Source organism: Brachyhypopomus gauderio, chromosome 6 (genome assembly GCF_052324685.1).
Source record: "Brachyhypopomus gauderio isolate BG-103 chromosome 6, BGAUD_0.2, whole genome shotgun sequence".
Classification (NCBI taxonomy): Eukaryota; Metazoa; Chordata; class Actinopteri; order Gymnotiformes; family Hypopomidae; genus Brachyhypopomus; species Brachyhypopomus gauderio.
In genome coordinates, this window is record NC_135216.1 from 7976763 (window position 1) to 7993800 (window position 17038).

The 17038-nt window shown below is 46.2% G+C and overlaps 2 protein-coding genes across 2 annotated transcripts; one reads left to right on the forward strand and one right to left on the reverse strand.

Annotated features, from left to right (window-relative positions):
• Positions 1 to 755: 755 nt before the first annotated feature.
• On the reverse strand, positions 756 to 6213 carry srd5a1 (steroid-5-alpha-reductase, alpha polypeptide 1 (3-oxo-5 alpha-steroid delta 4-dehydrogenase alpha 1)). The gene is made up of 5 exons (XM_077007767.1): positions 5864 to 6213; positions 5537 to 5703; positions 4969 to 5070; positions 2341 to 2491; positions 756 to 2182 (listed from the first exon to the last, which is right to left on the reverse strand). Exons 1-5 carry the CDS (start codon positions 6172 to 6174, stop codon positions 2116 to 2118), a joined length of 798 nt encoding a protein of 265 aa, XP_076863882.1. The 5' UTR covers positions 6175 to 6213; the 3' UTR covers positions 756 to 2115.
• Positions 6214 to 6604: 391 nt separating this feature from the next.
• nsun2 (NOP2/Sun RNA methyltransferase 2) lies at positions 6605 to 17038 on the forward strand. The gene is made up of 19 exons (XM_077008470.1): positions 6605 to 6837; positions 6928 to 7085; positions 7377 to 7481; positions 7566 to 7671; positions 7918 to 7989; positions 8083 to 8167; positions 8364 to 8556; positions 9565 to 9639; positions 10156 to 10286; positions 10466 to 10539; positions 10823 to 10953; positions 11339 to 11435; positions 11886 to 12064; positions 12380 to 12472; positions 12927 to 13062; positions 13592 to 13672; positions 14278 to 14416; positions 14624 to 14663; positions 16241 to 17038. The coding sequence occupies exons 1-19, from the start codon at positions 6760 to 6762 to the stop codon at positions 16596 to 16598; spliced, it is 2331 nt and encodes a 776-aa protein (XP_076864585.1). The 5' UTR covers positions 6605 to 6759; the 3' UTR covers positions 16599 to 17038.

The window sequence follows — 17038 nt, forward strand, 5'->3', positions numbered from 1 at the left end:
AAAATATTAAAGAGCTAGCACTTTAAAGATGTTGGTTAGTGTGAAGGTAATGGCGACTGCTCTTATTTCATAGATCAGATTATATCTTCTTTTATCTAAACCACCCGTGCACTTTCCCAGTTTAATATAACTCGACGTTTTTGCAAGCCGTCAAAATGTCCTCCACCTCTTTACATTATTCTCACTTACAGCCTAAACACCGACCACACCCATCACCTCACCTCAGACTTTCAAGGAGTGAGAGACGCATATCTATTCAGCCTTATAGATAGATAGATAGATAGATAGATAGATAGATAGATAGATAGATAGATAGATAGATAGATAGATAGATGCAAGGAGCTTCAGTACTGATGCACCTATGAATACAGTTACTTTGCTAAATGTACTTTGCAGCCTTAATTGCTATGGGACAGAAGCTGTTCTAGACGTTACGTTACAAATACTTGCGTTTAAGAAACAGATTTGTGCACGATCACAAATAGAGATTTCCCCCGCGTGATCACTGTAAGACCTACGTATGATTTGGATTTAGTCCAGCTCCCCGTGTAGACCACTCCAGGATATTTATACACGTGATGATCCCATGAAAACACGTCTGCCACGTGCTGCTCCACTGACACCCAAACCCGGTGGACACTCTAAATGTGTAGCTGTGCTGTGTTTATTGTCTATTGCCTCAGCATCTCCGTAATCAAACCACGTTTTAACGTCTTAGCGATTAAAACGTGAATAAGGATCATGGGTAGGTTACAAATATTTATTTCAGGGAAACAGAAAAGTGATTCAATTTGATTCATATCTATCACATGGAAAACAGGACATTTCTCACAATAATTTAGCACCTTTAGCAAGTCTTGTATGTATTTTGTTTGAAATATCAGAGCAATGATTTTAACCATTTTGTTTTACTGTGACTCCAAATGGATAAAATTTAATCATGGGTACGGACCAACTTCACATGGAATCATAGATTTAAGCCATAGTTTATAAACTTGGAAGTTCTGAATGGGGTTTTGGCATGCTTAAAGTTTAGGAAGAAAGCTGTGTATGTAAAGTTGATGGATGAGGTGGCTGGTGTTAACACAGCTGCAGAGTGTGTGCTGGACCACAAGAGCTCTCAGATGAGATGAGGCCAGTCCCACCTACCCACAACACACCTGGCAAACTCTCACCACTTCACTATCAGTGTGAACACGCTGTAACAGATGAGTGCAGAAAAAAGGACAATACATTCTTTATACCACAAAAAAATAATGAGTTTGTATATGATTTATATAGACAAACCACAGATGACCTTATTCACCTTAATTCCATTTATCACATGTATTACTGAAGTGATTTTCTTCTTCAACATATTTGCAGGTGCAACTCTTGGATGGTGGACCATCAGTAGTGCCTCCTATTAAACCCTTCAGCTGAAATACACATGCGTGTTCTCTGTCTGTTGCTTATGGTCATTATATGTCAATCACTCAGAGCCAAGTCATAGCACCAAAACATTACTGTGCTCCTTGTGGTTGTGCTTTGGAAAGCTGATAGCAGACACTGACCTTACATTTCTGTAAAAAGCATGTTCAACAACTCTCAACATGTGTTTCTGCTCCCAGAATTAAGCTTGTAAACTCAGAGAGCTTGCACAAAGAAAATGATAGAGGTTTTCTAATATTCTTTGAACTTCTTAAATTAACATTTGAGGATAATGGCTGGTTGAAAGGCACCAATCGTAATTACTATAACTGAATATGATTTAATATATTATTAAATCTTTGCATGGGTCATCTCTCCTATTTTGACTTCTGATGAGAATCCAAACTGAAACCAGCGTGTATTTAGTAGTCACTAGACATTATTCTTGCTTATTTCCTCCATACCTTGAAGTTTGGTCTTGAACTAATTTACAATGTCAATTGTGATTCTCCATTGAAAGTCATTTTAGTTCATAACCAGATGTCAGTCTTGTGCTTGAGAAACCAGTTGACTCGGAATAATTCCTGAAAATCTCCTAATGACAAAGTTAGTTGCTAAATTTGTGTTGCTTAACACAGTAAGACCACAAGCATGCCCATCATATTGCCTTCATGTTATTACATTAGTGTTGTAGATTGATCATTGTCAAAATATGAATGGAATCAAAGCTTTCCTTGGTTTGGGGTAGTCTTCAAATTTCATGAGATACCACCTGTGGAGCAAAAAAAAAAAAAAAAAAACAAGTGATTATCGTCAGCACATTTACCCATGGAACCAGAAAGCCTCATGTGGAGACAATTCATATACAGAACCACTCTGTTACATAAAAGAAGTGACCACTCAGAACGTCTGGTCTTTAAAGGGTCTTACTTATGGTGAGCTGCTGCTCTGCTGGACAGAACGATGGCGGTGAAGAGTGCGAAGGCCGCACTGTGGACGGAGTGACCAGCGAGAGCAAATCCGGACCATTCTGTGATCTCCCCGAGAAAGTTAGCGCCAGACACATACTCAAACATGCCACCTACGAAAGTGAGAAACACTGTCACATGCACAATCCACTGAGGAATATTTGGAAATTCTAGATTTCGGTACTGATACGCATCACGTGTATTAAGTCATCATGTATGATTTGTATTTTATTGCAGTTCAACTTTGTCATAACACCATACCACAAAGACATCTTTGAAAGTTTATGCTTGCATCATATTAATAACAATGACTTATTTTAACTTTATTATTGCAAAAACAAGAAAAAATTGATGTAAGCAATATGGAACTACTTTCAAACTTTTTAAAAATAGCACTTAAAAAACATTTTGACAATCCATAAGACTATATGAAAGTTTTTGCATCATTACAAATGCCACAGTAACACAATGCATCTGCTGGATGATGACAGAACCCACATTAAATCTTAAAGGCCCGTGTCTTTCACTTAGCCTTGAAAATAATTTATCTTCATGATTCACCATTAGCACTGCAATCTACTCCAGGAGTAGACTTCACTCATGTCCAGAAAACCAGCCGTATAAGTGTTGCATAGAGACAGTGCCATCAGAAGATGTTGTAGTTTACAGTATCCAGTAGCCAAGTTTTTGTCTGCAACAGGAGGTTTTTAATAATCCAGAACTGAAACATTTATTTAAAGAAAAATGTTTCGGCTATATATGTTTATTATATACTCCCCAGTCACAATAATGTTTCCTTGCAGGTAAACAGTTATATAATCTATAACCCATCTGTTGCCATTCATATGTGTTTGCCTTGCACTGTTCCTTGGTGACCAACGGTCAGCTTGTGATGAATAATGCATGTGGACAGACGGATGAGCTACAGTCTGTAATCATACACTTAGATCCCATTATAATATAGTTTTTACTATTCATGTGGCTGTTGAGGGTATGTTCAAATATTATATTACTGAAAAATAATAATATAACAAAAAATGAATATGCATACAGTTTGAATACTAATTACAAAACTGAATGAGAGATGGGGGACTCAAAGAGAGAGAGATAAACAGAGAGAGAGTTATAGAGATAAGCAGAGAGAGATAAACAGAGAGAGAGTGATAGAGAGATAAACAGAGATAAGCAGAGAGAGAGATAAACAGAGAAAGAGAGATAAGCAGAGAGAGATAAACAGAGAGAGATAAACAGAGATAAGCAGAGAGAGATAAACAGAGAGAGATAAACAGAGAGAGATAAACAGAGATAAGCAGAGAGATAAACAGAGAGAGATAAACAGAGATAAGCAGAGAGAGATAAACAGAGATAAACAGAGAGATAAACAGAGATAAGCAGAGAGAGAGAGATATAAACAGAGATAAGCAGAGAGAGATAAACAGAGATAAACAGAGAGAGATAAACAGAGATAAGCAGAGAGAGATAAACAGAGAGAGCGATATGGCCGTCATTAATCATTAGGCTCTCTTGACAACAGCTCTTCTGGCTGATCACCAAAGTGACCAAAATAGTGTCTGTTTTGATTTTTCCACAACATCCATCAAAAGCAACTGTAGTCCTAGAAATCTTTCTAACTCAGATCCTATGCTCAACACTTTCATTTCCACAGAAATCTATTTTTAACTGAATAAACTTTGCTGGTCTGAGATGCTGCAACTACTGAAAAAAGATGTATTTATTGACAGTTTCACAGACATGGATTAAGCTTAGCCTTATGACTTCTTAGCCTTAGCCACTTCTTTTATACACCAGTTTTTAATGCATTTCTGTCATTTCTGAACCCCTTTCAGATACATGCAAGGTCATTATCAGTACATCTACTTAATAAAGGAAGCAAATTAAATTCCTGATGAACAGCTATAATAGAAACGTTGAGGTTCTGTTTTTGTAAGCATTACAAGAACATGATGCAAGCAAGCACAGCAGCAACACCGACATAGTTTTAGACCAAATGGCACACGCTGCAGAGCAGAGAAAGTAAAATTCATTTGACTTTAGGATCAGACCATGATAACGGGTCCCTTCAGAGCTTCATCTTTTATTACATGATGTGCAGAGGAACAGCCGAAGAACACGTTGAAGACCCAGCCACTCTCAGATTTTGGTTATAATTCTTGGCAACGTCTGTGTGTTTAAGGACTAATTAGGCCCAGGTGGAGCGTACCAAGAATGACTTATTGTGGGATGGAGTGGCGTGAGGTGGCTTACGCATGCTAATGCATAATCCAAATCTTAGGTAGGTTTTCAATTAAAACCTCACAGGAATTGTTAAAACCTTTTTCTTGACCATCATTTGATATTCTCCAAAGCAGCACCAATGGACATATATGATTTATGTTGTGTTTAAGTATGATTTGAACAGCCACTCATTCTTATTCTTCATATGAACTATCTGCATTGGGCCATAAGAAAAACTGGAAGACATTTTACGCTAACAACGAGACACACCCATCTCCAAGTAACACTTCACAATATACTGAAAAATAACACACACCGCAAATGCTTATGTGTGCAAAATATGAATATGTCATACCTCTTGGTATCTTGTAACCTTTTTCTCCAGGAGCACGGAGGTTCCTCAATATATGATCTGAATGAATGTTAATAACCCATCCAATGAACCACAGACAGGACCCTACATGAAAGGAAATCTAGCATTACATAAAAATCCATCACGTAAAGCAATTTGAGAGCATAATATCCCCCCAGTTAGAAACTGTCTTTGAAAAGTAAGTAAGGAAACAAATGAATGAACCAAGTAATTGGGTGTAATTACAAAAAGTGTGTTAGCAGCTTGATTTCCTGGGGCAGCAATTGAAAACGAACAGAAGCGTGCTGTCCAAATAAAGCTGACATGAAAAACAGCAACACTCCTCTTCCTGCTGCTAATAAAAATGACAACAACTATAACTGACAACAGTAATAATGGTGATAAGAGGCTGATAGATGTGAATTCATTGTGTGGAACATTTTCTGCTCACACTCTTCAAACATGCAGACACAAGCACTACTGCATTTTCACACAGCACACCTTGAGGGCAATCGGGAGTCCTGGTACTAACACAGTAAGTTTAACACTCAACACTCAACAAGTTACGCACCTGTGATGAAACAGGGGTGTGTAACCCAACCAGGTGGAAACTCCGCGTAGTGGCTCAGGTATCTTGCCTGCAGATAACCATTGTAGATGCAGAAAACGAACGCCAGAGCAAATGACACAAACGGAGTGGGTTTCCCTCCTCTGATTAAAAACGGATATATGAAAGTTCTGGACGCACACACACACACACACACACACACACACACACACACACACACACACACACACACACACACACACACACACACAACTCAGTGTTGTATTAACAAGTCAGTTCATTAACAAGTCCAAGGACACCCTATGATGCACTAACAACACAATAGCTTACCTTTGGAAATAATGGCAAAAATACATGCCAAGAAGTAGTTGGTTAGGTAAAAACATTGTCTTTGATGATGAAGTCCACAGCACCAAAGCCAAAGGCACAATAAAAGCAGGCAGTTCCTGAATGAACCATGCAGCTCTCACACTGACAGGGAACCCATATTTACTAGATGCGTACCTACCATAAGGCACATTCTCAAAGAACAACGCTAAACATGTCACAAACGCCATTAATATCATGAAGTATGATAAACAATCCAAAACATAAAGTTCTTCCCTATCAGAAGAAAACAGCGTCTTGAGCATTGTATCCATATTGTTAAAGGAAAGATAAACTGAAATGTAATAAATGTATACTAGTAATGTGCACACGCCACCAGCGTCATCACGTGTCGACCAATCACAAGAAGAGTGGGCGGGCTCTGGACCAGGAAATAGACCAATAGCCGCAAACCTGCAAGCCCGTCCATCATTTCAAAATGAAATGATATTATATTTTACACGAAAAGGAAAAATATTATTTCCATCACAGTGAAATAAGGACATTTATGCGCAGCCTACTAAATGTTTAAATGTACCGACTGTTCATTTTTACTATTAACATTATCATTTTAGACCACTTCAAGTTAAAACAAAATAGCCGAGTAATCATGAAAGCAAAATTAAAACTGCAATAATAGAAATATATAATGACTTCTTAACAACTCTCGGCGTCTCAGAATATAATTCAGGCACTTGGTCAGCCACCCACGGGTCCTTCAGCGCTTGTGAGGTCTGGAGTGTGCGTCAGAAGCACATGAGTTTAGCTGGCTGCACACTCAATCATCCAAGATAGTTTTTCCTACCCCAGATTTGAAAACGTTTCGCAGATTCTTTTCCAGAGTTGTATGCTTCACCAATATGGGTAAAAGAAACAGGAACAGGCAAAATCAGAACAGAAACCAACGACCAGAAGGGAAAAGGAGCAGAGATGATGCCGTAAGTTTGTTAGCTGTTTGGCTGATCAACCTTCAATCTTGTGTTTGTGCACGTCACAACAACGATCATGTCCGTGTGCTGTGTTGACAGGGCTGGGGTGCGGGTTACTCTGAAATTATAAAGGAGAACAAGCTGTTTGAGCAATACTACCGCGAGCTGAAGCTCGTGCCCGAGGGGGAGTTTGAGGAGTTTATGGAGGCCATGAGGGATCCACTCCCTGCCACCATAAGGATCACTGGTTACAAGAGGTGAAGATCTCCACCTTCTTGTTGTATTTTCATAGCCAGTGTCTGTTGTGTTTACTGGGATACTGGGAGAATACTGAACAGATGTGCTTCACTGTGACTAGATGGTGTCCTTTCCTCTGAGGACATGATCCAGGGTGAAGGAGGGATTTTTCCAAGATGGATCTCTCTAAAATGTTTAGTGTGCTGTTATTCCACCCAACGTTTGAGCACTTTTTGTGCAGGGTGTTTAGTACTAGCGCTGTAAATGCATTGAAATCTAACTTTTAAAACCCGTCTCTGCGTTTGAAATAGCCACGCAAAAGAGATCCTTCACATTCTGAAGGAGAAATACTTCAAGGAGATTCAAGACCTGGAAATAGACGGTCAGAAGATAGAGGCCCCTCAGGCTCTAAGCTGGTATGAATATCTGAACTGGTGAAGATTGGATTTTAAAAGGCGTCCATCTCTGTGGCCACACGTGACCCCTCCATGTGACTGCAGGTACCCCGATGATTTGGCTTGGCACACCAACATGAGCAGGAAGATTCTGCGCAAGTCTCCACTTCTGGAGAAATTCCACCAGTTCCTAGTCAGCGAAACTGAATCTGTAAGTATATATAAGTTTATATATGTTATATATAAGTGTATATGTTGCACTGTATGTTTCATTTGTTGTCTGTCATTGTGCCTTATTTCAAATATCCCAGCTATAACGGACCTTTGATTGCAAAGTCACATGAAGGATTCAGTCCCTTGGATGGAGTTGGTTTCAGTTCTTTGTGACTGCAGGGGTTGTTTTTGTTTCTTATTTGTTCATTGTTTTGCCTCAGATTTTTTTGTTGTTGTTTCTCAGGGGAACATTAGTAGACAGGAGGCCGTCAGCATGATCCCTCCTCTGCTGCTGAAAATAGAGCCTCATCATAAGGTACTGCTTGCACTCAGAGGAGGTGTCGAGTGTTGTGATCTTACTGTCTGATATTTGCATTGTTTGTAAGTTGTGTTTGTTATTTGTGTGCAGATTCTGGACATGTGTGCTGCCCCGGGGTCAAAGACGGCTCAGCTCATAGAGATGCTGCACGCTGATATGGATGTTCCCTTCCCTGGTAAACACACGTCACACACGAGCTGACGGGCTCTCCACACTCTCCTCTTAAAACCAGGCTAGAGAAACCACTTCCTGGCACAAATCTCTCTCTCTCTCTCTCTCTCTCTCTCATATATATAATATATCCATCTTTTTTTCCTCCTTTTTCTATTTCGTTCCTTTCCTGTTTTTCCACACACAAACACTTTCCCCAGAGGGTTTTGTGATTGCCAACGACGTGGACAACAAACGTTGCTACCTGCTGGTGCACCAGGCGAAGAGGTTGAACAGTCCCTGCATCATGGTGGTCAACCACGACGCCTCCTGCATCCCCCACCTGCGCCTGGAGCGCGACGGCCGCAAAGACGTCCTCTTCTACGACCGCGTCCTGTGTGACGTGCCCTGCAGGTCAGCGGGCACACGCGCGTGCGTGGCACAAGCCTTCGGAGCATGCTGTCTTGGGTTTCTCTCTTTTGAGCATTTGTAACATTTTTCATGCTACGTTTTCGATATAAACATAGTCTTTCATGTTCATTATGGAAACGGTGCGAAGAGATTTGCGGAACGTTTCAGTTTCGGACCATATAACCCTGTAACGTTCAGCTGAAGAAAGATCGGATGGGCTTTGTTTTTGAGGCAGAAGCACTGAAATGAAGTGAAGAAGGTTAGAAGTGTTTAGTGCCTGAGGTGCAAATATTGTGGCTGTGGCTTCAGTTCTCAGTGAATATAGGTTCATATTTTTATACACACGCAAACCAGAAGGCTCTTTTTCATTTGGGAAGAATTCGTACCACATGAGGCTCTTCCTCAGCAAGCGGTCTAGTATAGCGCAGCACACGCACGGCTAGGAGGGCAGCCAGGGGGCGGTGTCCCACGCCAAACACAACAGAGCCCCACCGCAGCTCTGGGGGGGTGTTTGAGGTACCGAACGCCTTTCTGGCACAGCGCATCCAGGGCGTAAGCATTCTGCCACCTAAGCTTTTACCCAGCGGCGATCTGCTCCGAGCTGAGGTTGAGGGGTGTTATTACGGCCTGCCCGCTCGCTAACCCCTGCAGGATCGGGTTACCCCAGCTAGGACGCTTCTCCCCAGAATAGCAGGCCTGGAGGAAGAGGAGAAAACGACCAGTTTGGTCCACTCGGGTTCCGGTGTGGGCGGGGGATGTGCAAGGCGGCGCGCTCACGAGCTCGTGCGCTCACAGGAAACGCACTCCCGATTTCCTGCCTCCAAACGGCTGACGCGGCTGTGAACCGGGCCGCCGAGGGCCAGCGCCAAGCGCCGGGTCGGCACGCCTGCTGGGTTTCGTTTGTTTTCTCATGTCGTCGTCACGGTGGGGGTTGTTATTGAGGGTAAATGTGGCTTGCTGCATGTCAGAAGGTTTTCCGGAGTTTTAACACGTCCTTCTTCTCGTCCACAGTGGAGATGGGACGATGAGAAAGAACATAGACGTGTGGAAGAAATGGACGACCAGCAACGGACTTCAGCTGCACGGGTGAGAGACATGGGGACATGTAAGGACGGACGGACGCAGAGACAGATGGGGAGACGAGAGGGAAAAGACACACGGAGACCACGTAGCAGGCCTGAGTGTGTGGCCCTGTATGTGGTGTTCACTGCCTTCGGTAACCAGACCAAGGCCCATCCGTGCAGTGTTAGAACGATGTGCGCCGAGCGGGTTTTAGAACGATGTGCGCCGAGCGGGTTTTAGAACGATGTGCGCCGAGCGGGTTTTAGAACGATGTGCGCCGAGCGGGTTTTAGAACGATGTGCACCGAGCGGGTTTTAGAACGATGTGCGCCGAGTGGGTTTTAGAACGATGTGCGCCGAGTGGGTTTGTGAAGGCACCGTTTAGCTTTGTATGTTTATTTTCTTTGGATTCTTCTAAAGTTCAGCAGTTCAGCAGTAAGTGAGGTGATGGCTTCTTGTATTTTCCTTTTCCCAGTGTGGTTTTGCCATTCTCAAGATGTGTGTGTGTGTGTGTGTGTGATCTCTCTGTTCTCTGTGCCAGGCTCCAGTTGAGGATAGCTGTGCGTGGGGTGGAGCAGCTGGCCGTAGGAGGCAGGATGGTGTACTCCACCTGCTCTCTGAACCCCGTGGAGGATGAGGCGGTCATTGCCTCGCTGCTGGAGAAGAGTGAAGGTACGATGGCCGTCCTTGAGCCTTTGAGTGGAACTCATAGACCAGAAGAGTGAGAAGTCTTCACTAGACCAGCTGCCTGAAGCAGACAGCCTGTTCCAAGACCAAACGTGTGTGTGTGTGTGTGTGTGTGTGTGTGTGTGTGGGTGTGTGTGGGTGTGTGTGGGTGTGTTCTGGTCCAGGTGCTCTGGAGCTGGTCGACGCTGCGTCAGATCTTCCAGGCCTGAAGTTCATGTGTGGGATCAGCTCCTGGAGAGTAAGAACCCTCTGGACCCTCTGAAGACCTCACAACATTTGGAATTGGTTATAATTAAAGATGAGCTGTTACTGTACTGTTTAGGGATTCGGTATTTATTCAGTCTTTGATTTGTGTAGTGAAAATGATTTCGGTCTGGACCTTAGCCCCCCGTGTCCCCGGTCTGGACCTTAGCCCCCCGTGTCCCCGGTCTGGATCTTAGCCCCCCGTGTCCCCGGTCTGGACCTTAGTCCCCCGTGTCCCCGGTGCAGACCTTAGCCCCCCGTGTCCTCTCCTCCTCCAGTTGATGACCAAAGAGGGCCAGTGGTATTCTGAGTGGTCCGAAGTTCCCGTGAGCCGACACACCCAGATCAGACCCACCATGTTCCCCCCGACTGATCCAGAAAAGCTCCGCAATATGAAGCTCGAGAGATGGTGAGCTTTGTCTCACACACACACACACACACACACACACACACACACACACACACACACACACACACACCGACTGCTCAGCTTAGGCCTCTTCTGCTGTTACACCCCCCCCCCCCCCCCCCCCCCCCCCCCCGCCGCGTCTCAAAGGCAGGAGGCACTGAAGACTTGTAATACCACTATGCTCCAGCAGGTGGCACTCCTTCTCTACTCAGGAGTTTGCTGAGATTAGATATTAGGACTTTGAGTAAATGTGTCTGGGATTTATGTTTTTTTTTTTTACCCTGTCTGGAGTGTTTGTTTACCCTGTTTGTTGATGGAAACGTGTCTGTCATACTGTATGTGTGTGTGTGTGTGTGTGTGGGTGTGTGTGTGTGTGCTGTTTCAGTATGCGGATCCTGCCGCACCATCAGAACACCGGGGGCTTTTTCGTGGCCGTGCTGGTGAAGAAGGCACCCATGCCTTGGAACCGCCGCTACCCGAAGGTGAGACGCCGTCGTACGACGACCCACCCTGGCGGAGGTGAAGGGTCATCGTACATGACGGAAGCCCCCCCCCCCCCCCTCGCCTCCATCCGCAACCCCGCTAGGCCGAAAACATCCACGTTAAATCCGCCGCTCGCGGGAGACTCCACCATAGCGCTCGCAAACACGCGCTCCGTGTGCGTGTCCTTCACCTTCGCGTGCTCTCACGCGCACACTCTCACGCGCACACTCTCACGCGCACTCTCTCACGTGCACACTCTCACGCGCACTCTCTCACGTGCACGCTCTTCTCCTTCCCTTCTGATTAATGGTCTCCTCTCTCTCACACCTTTTTATCTGGAGTTCCCGCAGCCCAATTAGGGCCCTTAAAATAGCTCGCCGGCGAGCTCCTCGTGATAATTATTCTCCTCCTTTTCCCTCACCTTTTTACCTCCCCATCCCTTCCTCCAGCTCCGTAACAAGGAGGCCGTGCCCTCTGCCGAGGCGGCCCAGGCGGAGGAGCCCCAGGTGGGAGAGGCTCCGGCTGGGGGAGGCGGGGAGGAGGCCCCCACGGAGGGAGAGCCCACCACCCCAGAGGCAGCGGAGAAGAACCCTCCGGATCCGGATGTGAAGAAGGACGGAGTGTGTGGGTGAGGGAACTTGTCACGACTGCGATCCTTTTTTTTTTTTTTTTTTTTTTTTTTTCTGTCTGTCCTTCTCTCTGTCTTTTTCTCTGTTTGTTTCTCTTGTTGTCTTTTTCTCTCTCTCTCTCTCTCACTCTGTCTCCATCTCTCCCTCCCTCTCACCTTCTTTGTTTCTCTACGTTTACCTCCTACCTCTCCCTCCCGTGCCTGGGCCAGTGGGACACTGAGGAGTGTGTGTGTGTGTGTTGGCCCGCGTGCTCTCGCCCGTCCCGGTCACCATGGTCTCGCTCACACGGGCCTCTCCCTCTCTCTCTCTCCCAGCCCACCACCTTCAAAGAAGATGAAGCTCTTTGGCTTCAAAGAGGATCCCTTTGTGTTCCTCACAGAAGAAGACCCCGTCTTCCCTCCTATCCAGTGAGTGCTCCACTCTTCCCTTCACAGAGCCTGCACCCTGTGTGTGTGTGTGTGTGTGTGTGTGTGTGTGTGTGTGTGTGTGTGTGTGTGTGTGTGTGTGTGTGTGTGACTCAGGACTGTACTAGCACACGTTGTCGTCATTTCTGTGGTCTGGTGTGTGTTTACCGTGGCACAGAACTTGCGCTGGTTGTTTTGCAAATCACGTGGATGCCAAATATGAACCCAGAGCCGCTCGCTCACGCCGCTAGATGAACTCAGACTGCGGTCCAGCTGAGGACGGAGCACTTCACACACTGTGTACAGGCAGATGTGTTTGGGCTTATTTCTGGCAAGTTGCCATTTTGGTTTAAGCCCTCCGAGACAACTGCAGCTCAACCATATCGACTGCTGTACCATATGGCACTGTATATTTAGTGTGTGTGTGTGTGTGTGTGTGTGTGTGTGTGTGTGCCAGGGCGTTCTATGACATTTCTCCAGACTTCCCAAAGCTGAATGTGTTGACTCGAACTCATGAGGGGAAGAAGAGACATCTGTACATGGTGTCCAAGGAGCTCCGTAATGTCCTCCTCAACAACAGCGAGAGAATGAAAGTGAGAAAATACACACACACACACTCACACACACACTTACTTTAAAATAAGGGTCCTACGTATCCTATAGCATGGTCAGTTGTAACCATAATGGTTATGTCTTAATTTGTCTGCATTTATTATGTTTAATTTTTTTCCCAGTTTGTTTGCTCTGGTGCTCAATTTTAAAGAAATATTTTCTGTATATCACCATATACAGCATTGCTACTTGTTTCAGCATACAAGGTGAAATCTGTATTTGTAAATGAGACACACGCAGTATCTGTAAATGCAAACGCCAGGGCCTGGAACTGCCCACATGCCCCTGGTGTGAGTGGGACCCCCCCTGCTGTCTAATCCCCCCCCCCGCTCCCATGGTGCTAGTTCAGCGCTGGCTTCTGGAGCAGATGGGCCTTGGAGGGCATCTGAGCTGGCTGCCACTTTATTTGTGTTCTGGGAGTTGCTCTAGCCTGCCCCCTGCTGGTTAAGACGACCAGCTCCTGCGTCTTGGCGGGTCACGTGATCCCTTTTCCTGCAATCTCGTCCTCAGGTGATCAACACGGGTGTGAAAGTGTGGTCGAGAAATAACGACGGCGAACAGTTTGGCTGTGCGTTCAGGCTGGCACAGGAGGTACAGTCTGATCTGCCCAACACCCCCACACACACACACACACACACACACACACACACACACACACACACTCACCAGGCGCTGAACCCTGAAGCTTTCGTTTGTGCAGCTGCAGTTCCGCTGTAATAAATCTGGACTCGGGCTGTTGCACAGTACAGTTTGGAAACATCGCTGCTAATATCCGCAGTCGGATCTGCACTGCCGGATCCTGGTGTCCGAGCGGGTCCGATCGGTACGTGGCGAACGTTAAGAGGGTCAGCGAGGACTCGGTCCAAAGTGCTGTGCTGTTTATTCGTGACGGGGGAATTTTGGGAAACGTAGTCTTTGAGTAATGAGGGGGCGGAACAGGAGTGTGACCCGCTGGGACGGGATGAGTCTCCATGTTCTGACGGATACAGAACCGGGTGCTCTGCAGAAAGTGGAAAGATGTCTGCTTTACTTTCTGTGTATGTTTCCAGTTTGCCACTCCTTTGGAAATACATGTTGGGCCAGAGGACCAAGGGGTCTACCATGATGAATTGCTTACTGTTTTGTGCAGTTGTAGCTGCTGTGAAAATAAAATGGTGGCCGATCTCTCATCCTCCCCCCCCCCCCCCCCCTCCCAGGGCATCTACACCCTCTACCCCTATATCAGAGCACGCGTGATCTCCATTAGTTTGGAGGATGTCAAAGTTCTCCTAACCGAGGAGAATCCTTTCTTCAGCAGGCTGGGGGAAGATGCACACGCCCAGTTCAAGAAACTCGGTTAGTCCTGGAGCTCTAATCACGCAGCATTCACACGGAGGTTTAAACCATAGGCTTCCTGCATGGCCAGAGACCGGGTGCAGTTTAAATGTGGTGTGTAGAAAACACGTGGTCAAGATGTCTGCCATCACCTGCTTTAGTGTCGACATGTACACCAATGTTTTGGCTTCATGTGCTGTTCATAATGATGTTTGTTTGTTTCTCCAGAAATGGGCAGCATTGTTTTAAAATACCGGCCCGACCCAAAGTAAGTGCTCGCCTCATTGAGATGCTTTTATTGTCGTCTGATTTGAATTGTTTTTAATTAAATGGAGGAAGTGAAGAGTCTTCACCTGTGTGTGTGTGTGTGTGTGTGTGTGTGTGTGTGTGTGTGTGTGTGTGTGTGTGTGTGTGTGTGTGTGTGTGTGTGTGTGTGTGTGTGTGTGTGTGTGACACGTCCTGGCACTTTCCCCTCATAAAGGTCTTGTTTGTACATGGAGTGCTGTGTGATGTTACCTGTTCATCACGCTATTCATCAGCGTGCGTGCAGTCCCGGGCACACAGACAGAACGCGCTCCGCGGCCGGCGCTGGTCCGCTCTCGTAATTAGACGGCTTAACCCGACGGATCCAGCTCTGTTCTGTTAGTCTCGCTCGCTCGGTCTCGCGCTCTGCTGATCATTGTCTGAGCAGAAAGCTCATTGTCTGTCTCACCAGACAACCATGCTTCAATGGCCAGAGAAACACAACTCTGTGTGTGTGTGTGTGTGTGTGTGTGTGTGTGTGTGTGTGTGTGTGTGTGTGTGTGTGTGTGTGTGTGTAATAGACGTTTAGACGTCTGCATGTTGATCCAAGCCAAACTCCCTAAAGCATCGTCTCACAGCTGAAAGAAACAGGTGGTTCTGGGTAGTGCGGTTCTGAGATTTGCTACAGCAGGCCGTGTGTCCTCCAGAGCTGTAATTGTGGTTGCGAGTAAACGCCGTCCCCGCTGCAGCGATGTGGGCTCTGGAATGCTTTGCACGTTTTGATTCCGTGATCAAAAGTGAGTTAGAGTGCGAGGACGCTTTGTGCCGTTCCAATAAGAGCCACTTCAAGCTGGCGTGGGAGTGTTTAGCGCTCCAGCGCAGACCTCACACCTGCGTCTCCTCACGTCCTCCTCCGAGCTTTGATTCGCCGAATCGTCGCCACTGATTGAGTGAAGCGCCTGATGATGTCAGACAGGGTTTGCGCTCCTATTTCCACCAGAGAGATTAGATATGCCAAACGGCCGTTCCCAGGAGCGCAGTAAATGATATTGTAGTGCTGAAAAAGCTGTGTTCTCTGGTTTTAATCGTGTGTGTGTGTGTGTGTGTGTGTGTGTGTGTGACGTACAGTAAATGCCCGCCTTCCCCGCATACAAACACACAAACGACACTTCTCTCATCCTCCACACGTGCTGGTTGATGTGGGAGGGGGAGCTGATGTCAGTGTGAGGTGATGGATTGGTGCTGTGGTGTAATTACACCGTCTCTCTACTGTCATCCTGCTCCTCTGACTCCTCTCTGCTGCCTGCCTCCTATCATCCATTCTCTCTCTCTCTCTCTCTCTCTCTCTCTCTCTCTCTCTCTCTCTCTCTCTCTCTCTCTCTCTCTCTCTCTTCCCCCCCCCCCTCACCGGATCTGGTTACATTCATACTTCCTGGAATGGTTTGCTCCAGTGATAATTAACCCTGGTTCATTTTCATCAGTAATCTGTCCGTTTCTCTACACCTCCCTCCGTCGGTCACGCTTGCCGTGTTGCTCCTCTCTCTGTTGCTCCTGCCTTGCTTGCTCCTCGTCCTAAACCCACCATCTCTTCCCCCTTCGCAGGGATCCCAGCTCTCCGCAGTGCCCCATTGAGCTATGCGGGTGGAGGGGAAAGACCTCCGTCAGGGCGTTTGTACCACGCAACGAACGCCTCCATTACCTGCGCATGGTCGGGGTGGAGGTCTTCCAGGATAAGCAGGGCAAGAAGGCAGGAGGTGCCGCAGAAGCCCAGCAAGAGAGCACCGAGCTGGGGGAGGCCCAGGAGGGGGAGGAGGCCCAGGAGGGGGAGGAGGCCCAGGAGGGGGAGGAGACCCAGGAGGGGGAGGAGGATATAATCCAGGAGCCGGAATGCTCGGATAAGCAGCAGAATGGATCAGCAAAGTCCAAAGGAAATGATTTGGAAGGAGCAGGTAGCACCTGAGGCTCAACCATCTCGCAGCTGAGGAACGCCAGAGCTGGCACCAGGTGCGGCGCTCCAGAGACGGACCAAACCAACACTGGAGAAAGGGGAGGTTGAACCATGGAGGCCTCGAACAAGCTTTGATCCTGGTTGGCCATCGGCGAGTACATGGGCCGGTCCATAAAGGTGTCCAACTTTTTAATAAGATTTATTTTAATGTAGGAAGCAATTATTTTTAACTTTTGGAATAATGTGTTGGTGGATGTCTGAGTTTGTAGTCATTGGTTTATTTCCTGGAATGTGCCCAAGAGTCATGGAGGCAGCGGTTGTAACTGGCTTCGTTTAAGCTATGCAAAGCCAATGCTAATTTAGGCCGGTGCCCAACAGCGTTTAGTTCGCAATGCTTGTGTTCTACGTACTGTAAATACACCTCACTGTATTAAAATGCTCAAAACTTCAAA

What these genes read in the sequence shown, in the direction of transcription:
- srd5a1 (XM_077007767.1), bottom strand. Translation starts at nt 6,174, where the DNA reads ATGGATACAATGCTCAAGACGCTGTTTTCTTCTGATAGGGAAGAACTT. An exon ending in TTTTGCCATTATTTCCAAAG is followed by an intron (nt 5,704 to 5,863) that starts GTAAGCTATTGT and finishes GTGTGCGTCCAG; the next exon opens with AACTTTCATATATCCGTTTT. An exon ending in AGGTTACAAGATACCAAGAG is followed by an intron (nt 2,492 to 4,968) that starts GTATGACATATT and finishes TCACTTTCGTAG; the next exon opens with GTGGCATGTTTGAGTATGTG.
- nsun2 (XM_077008470.1), top strand. Translation starts at nt 6,760, where the DNA reads ATGGGTAAAAGAAACAGGAACAGGCAAAATCAGAACAGAAACCAACGA. An exon ending in CGTTCAGGCTGGCACAGGAG is followed by an intron (nt 13,673 to 14,277) that starts GTACAGTCTGAT and finishes CCCCCCTCCCAG; the next exon opens with GGCATCTACACCCTCTACCC. An exon ending in AAATACCGGCCCGACCCAAA is followed by an intron (nt 14,664 to 16,240) that starts GTAAGTGCTCGC and finishes CCCCCTTCGCAG; the next exon opens with GGATCCCAGCTCTCCGCAGT.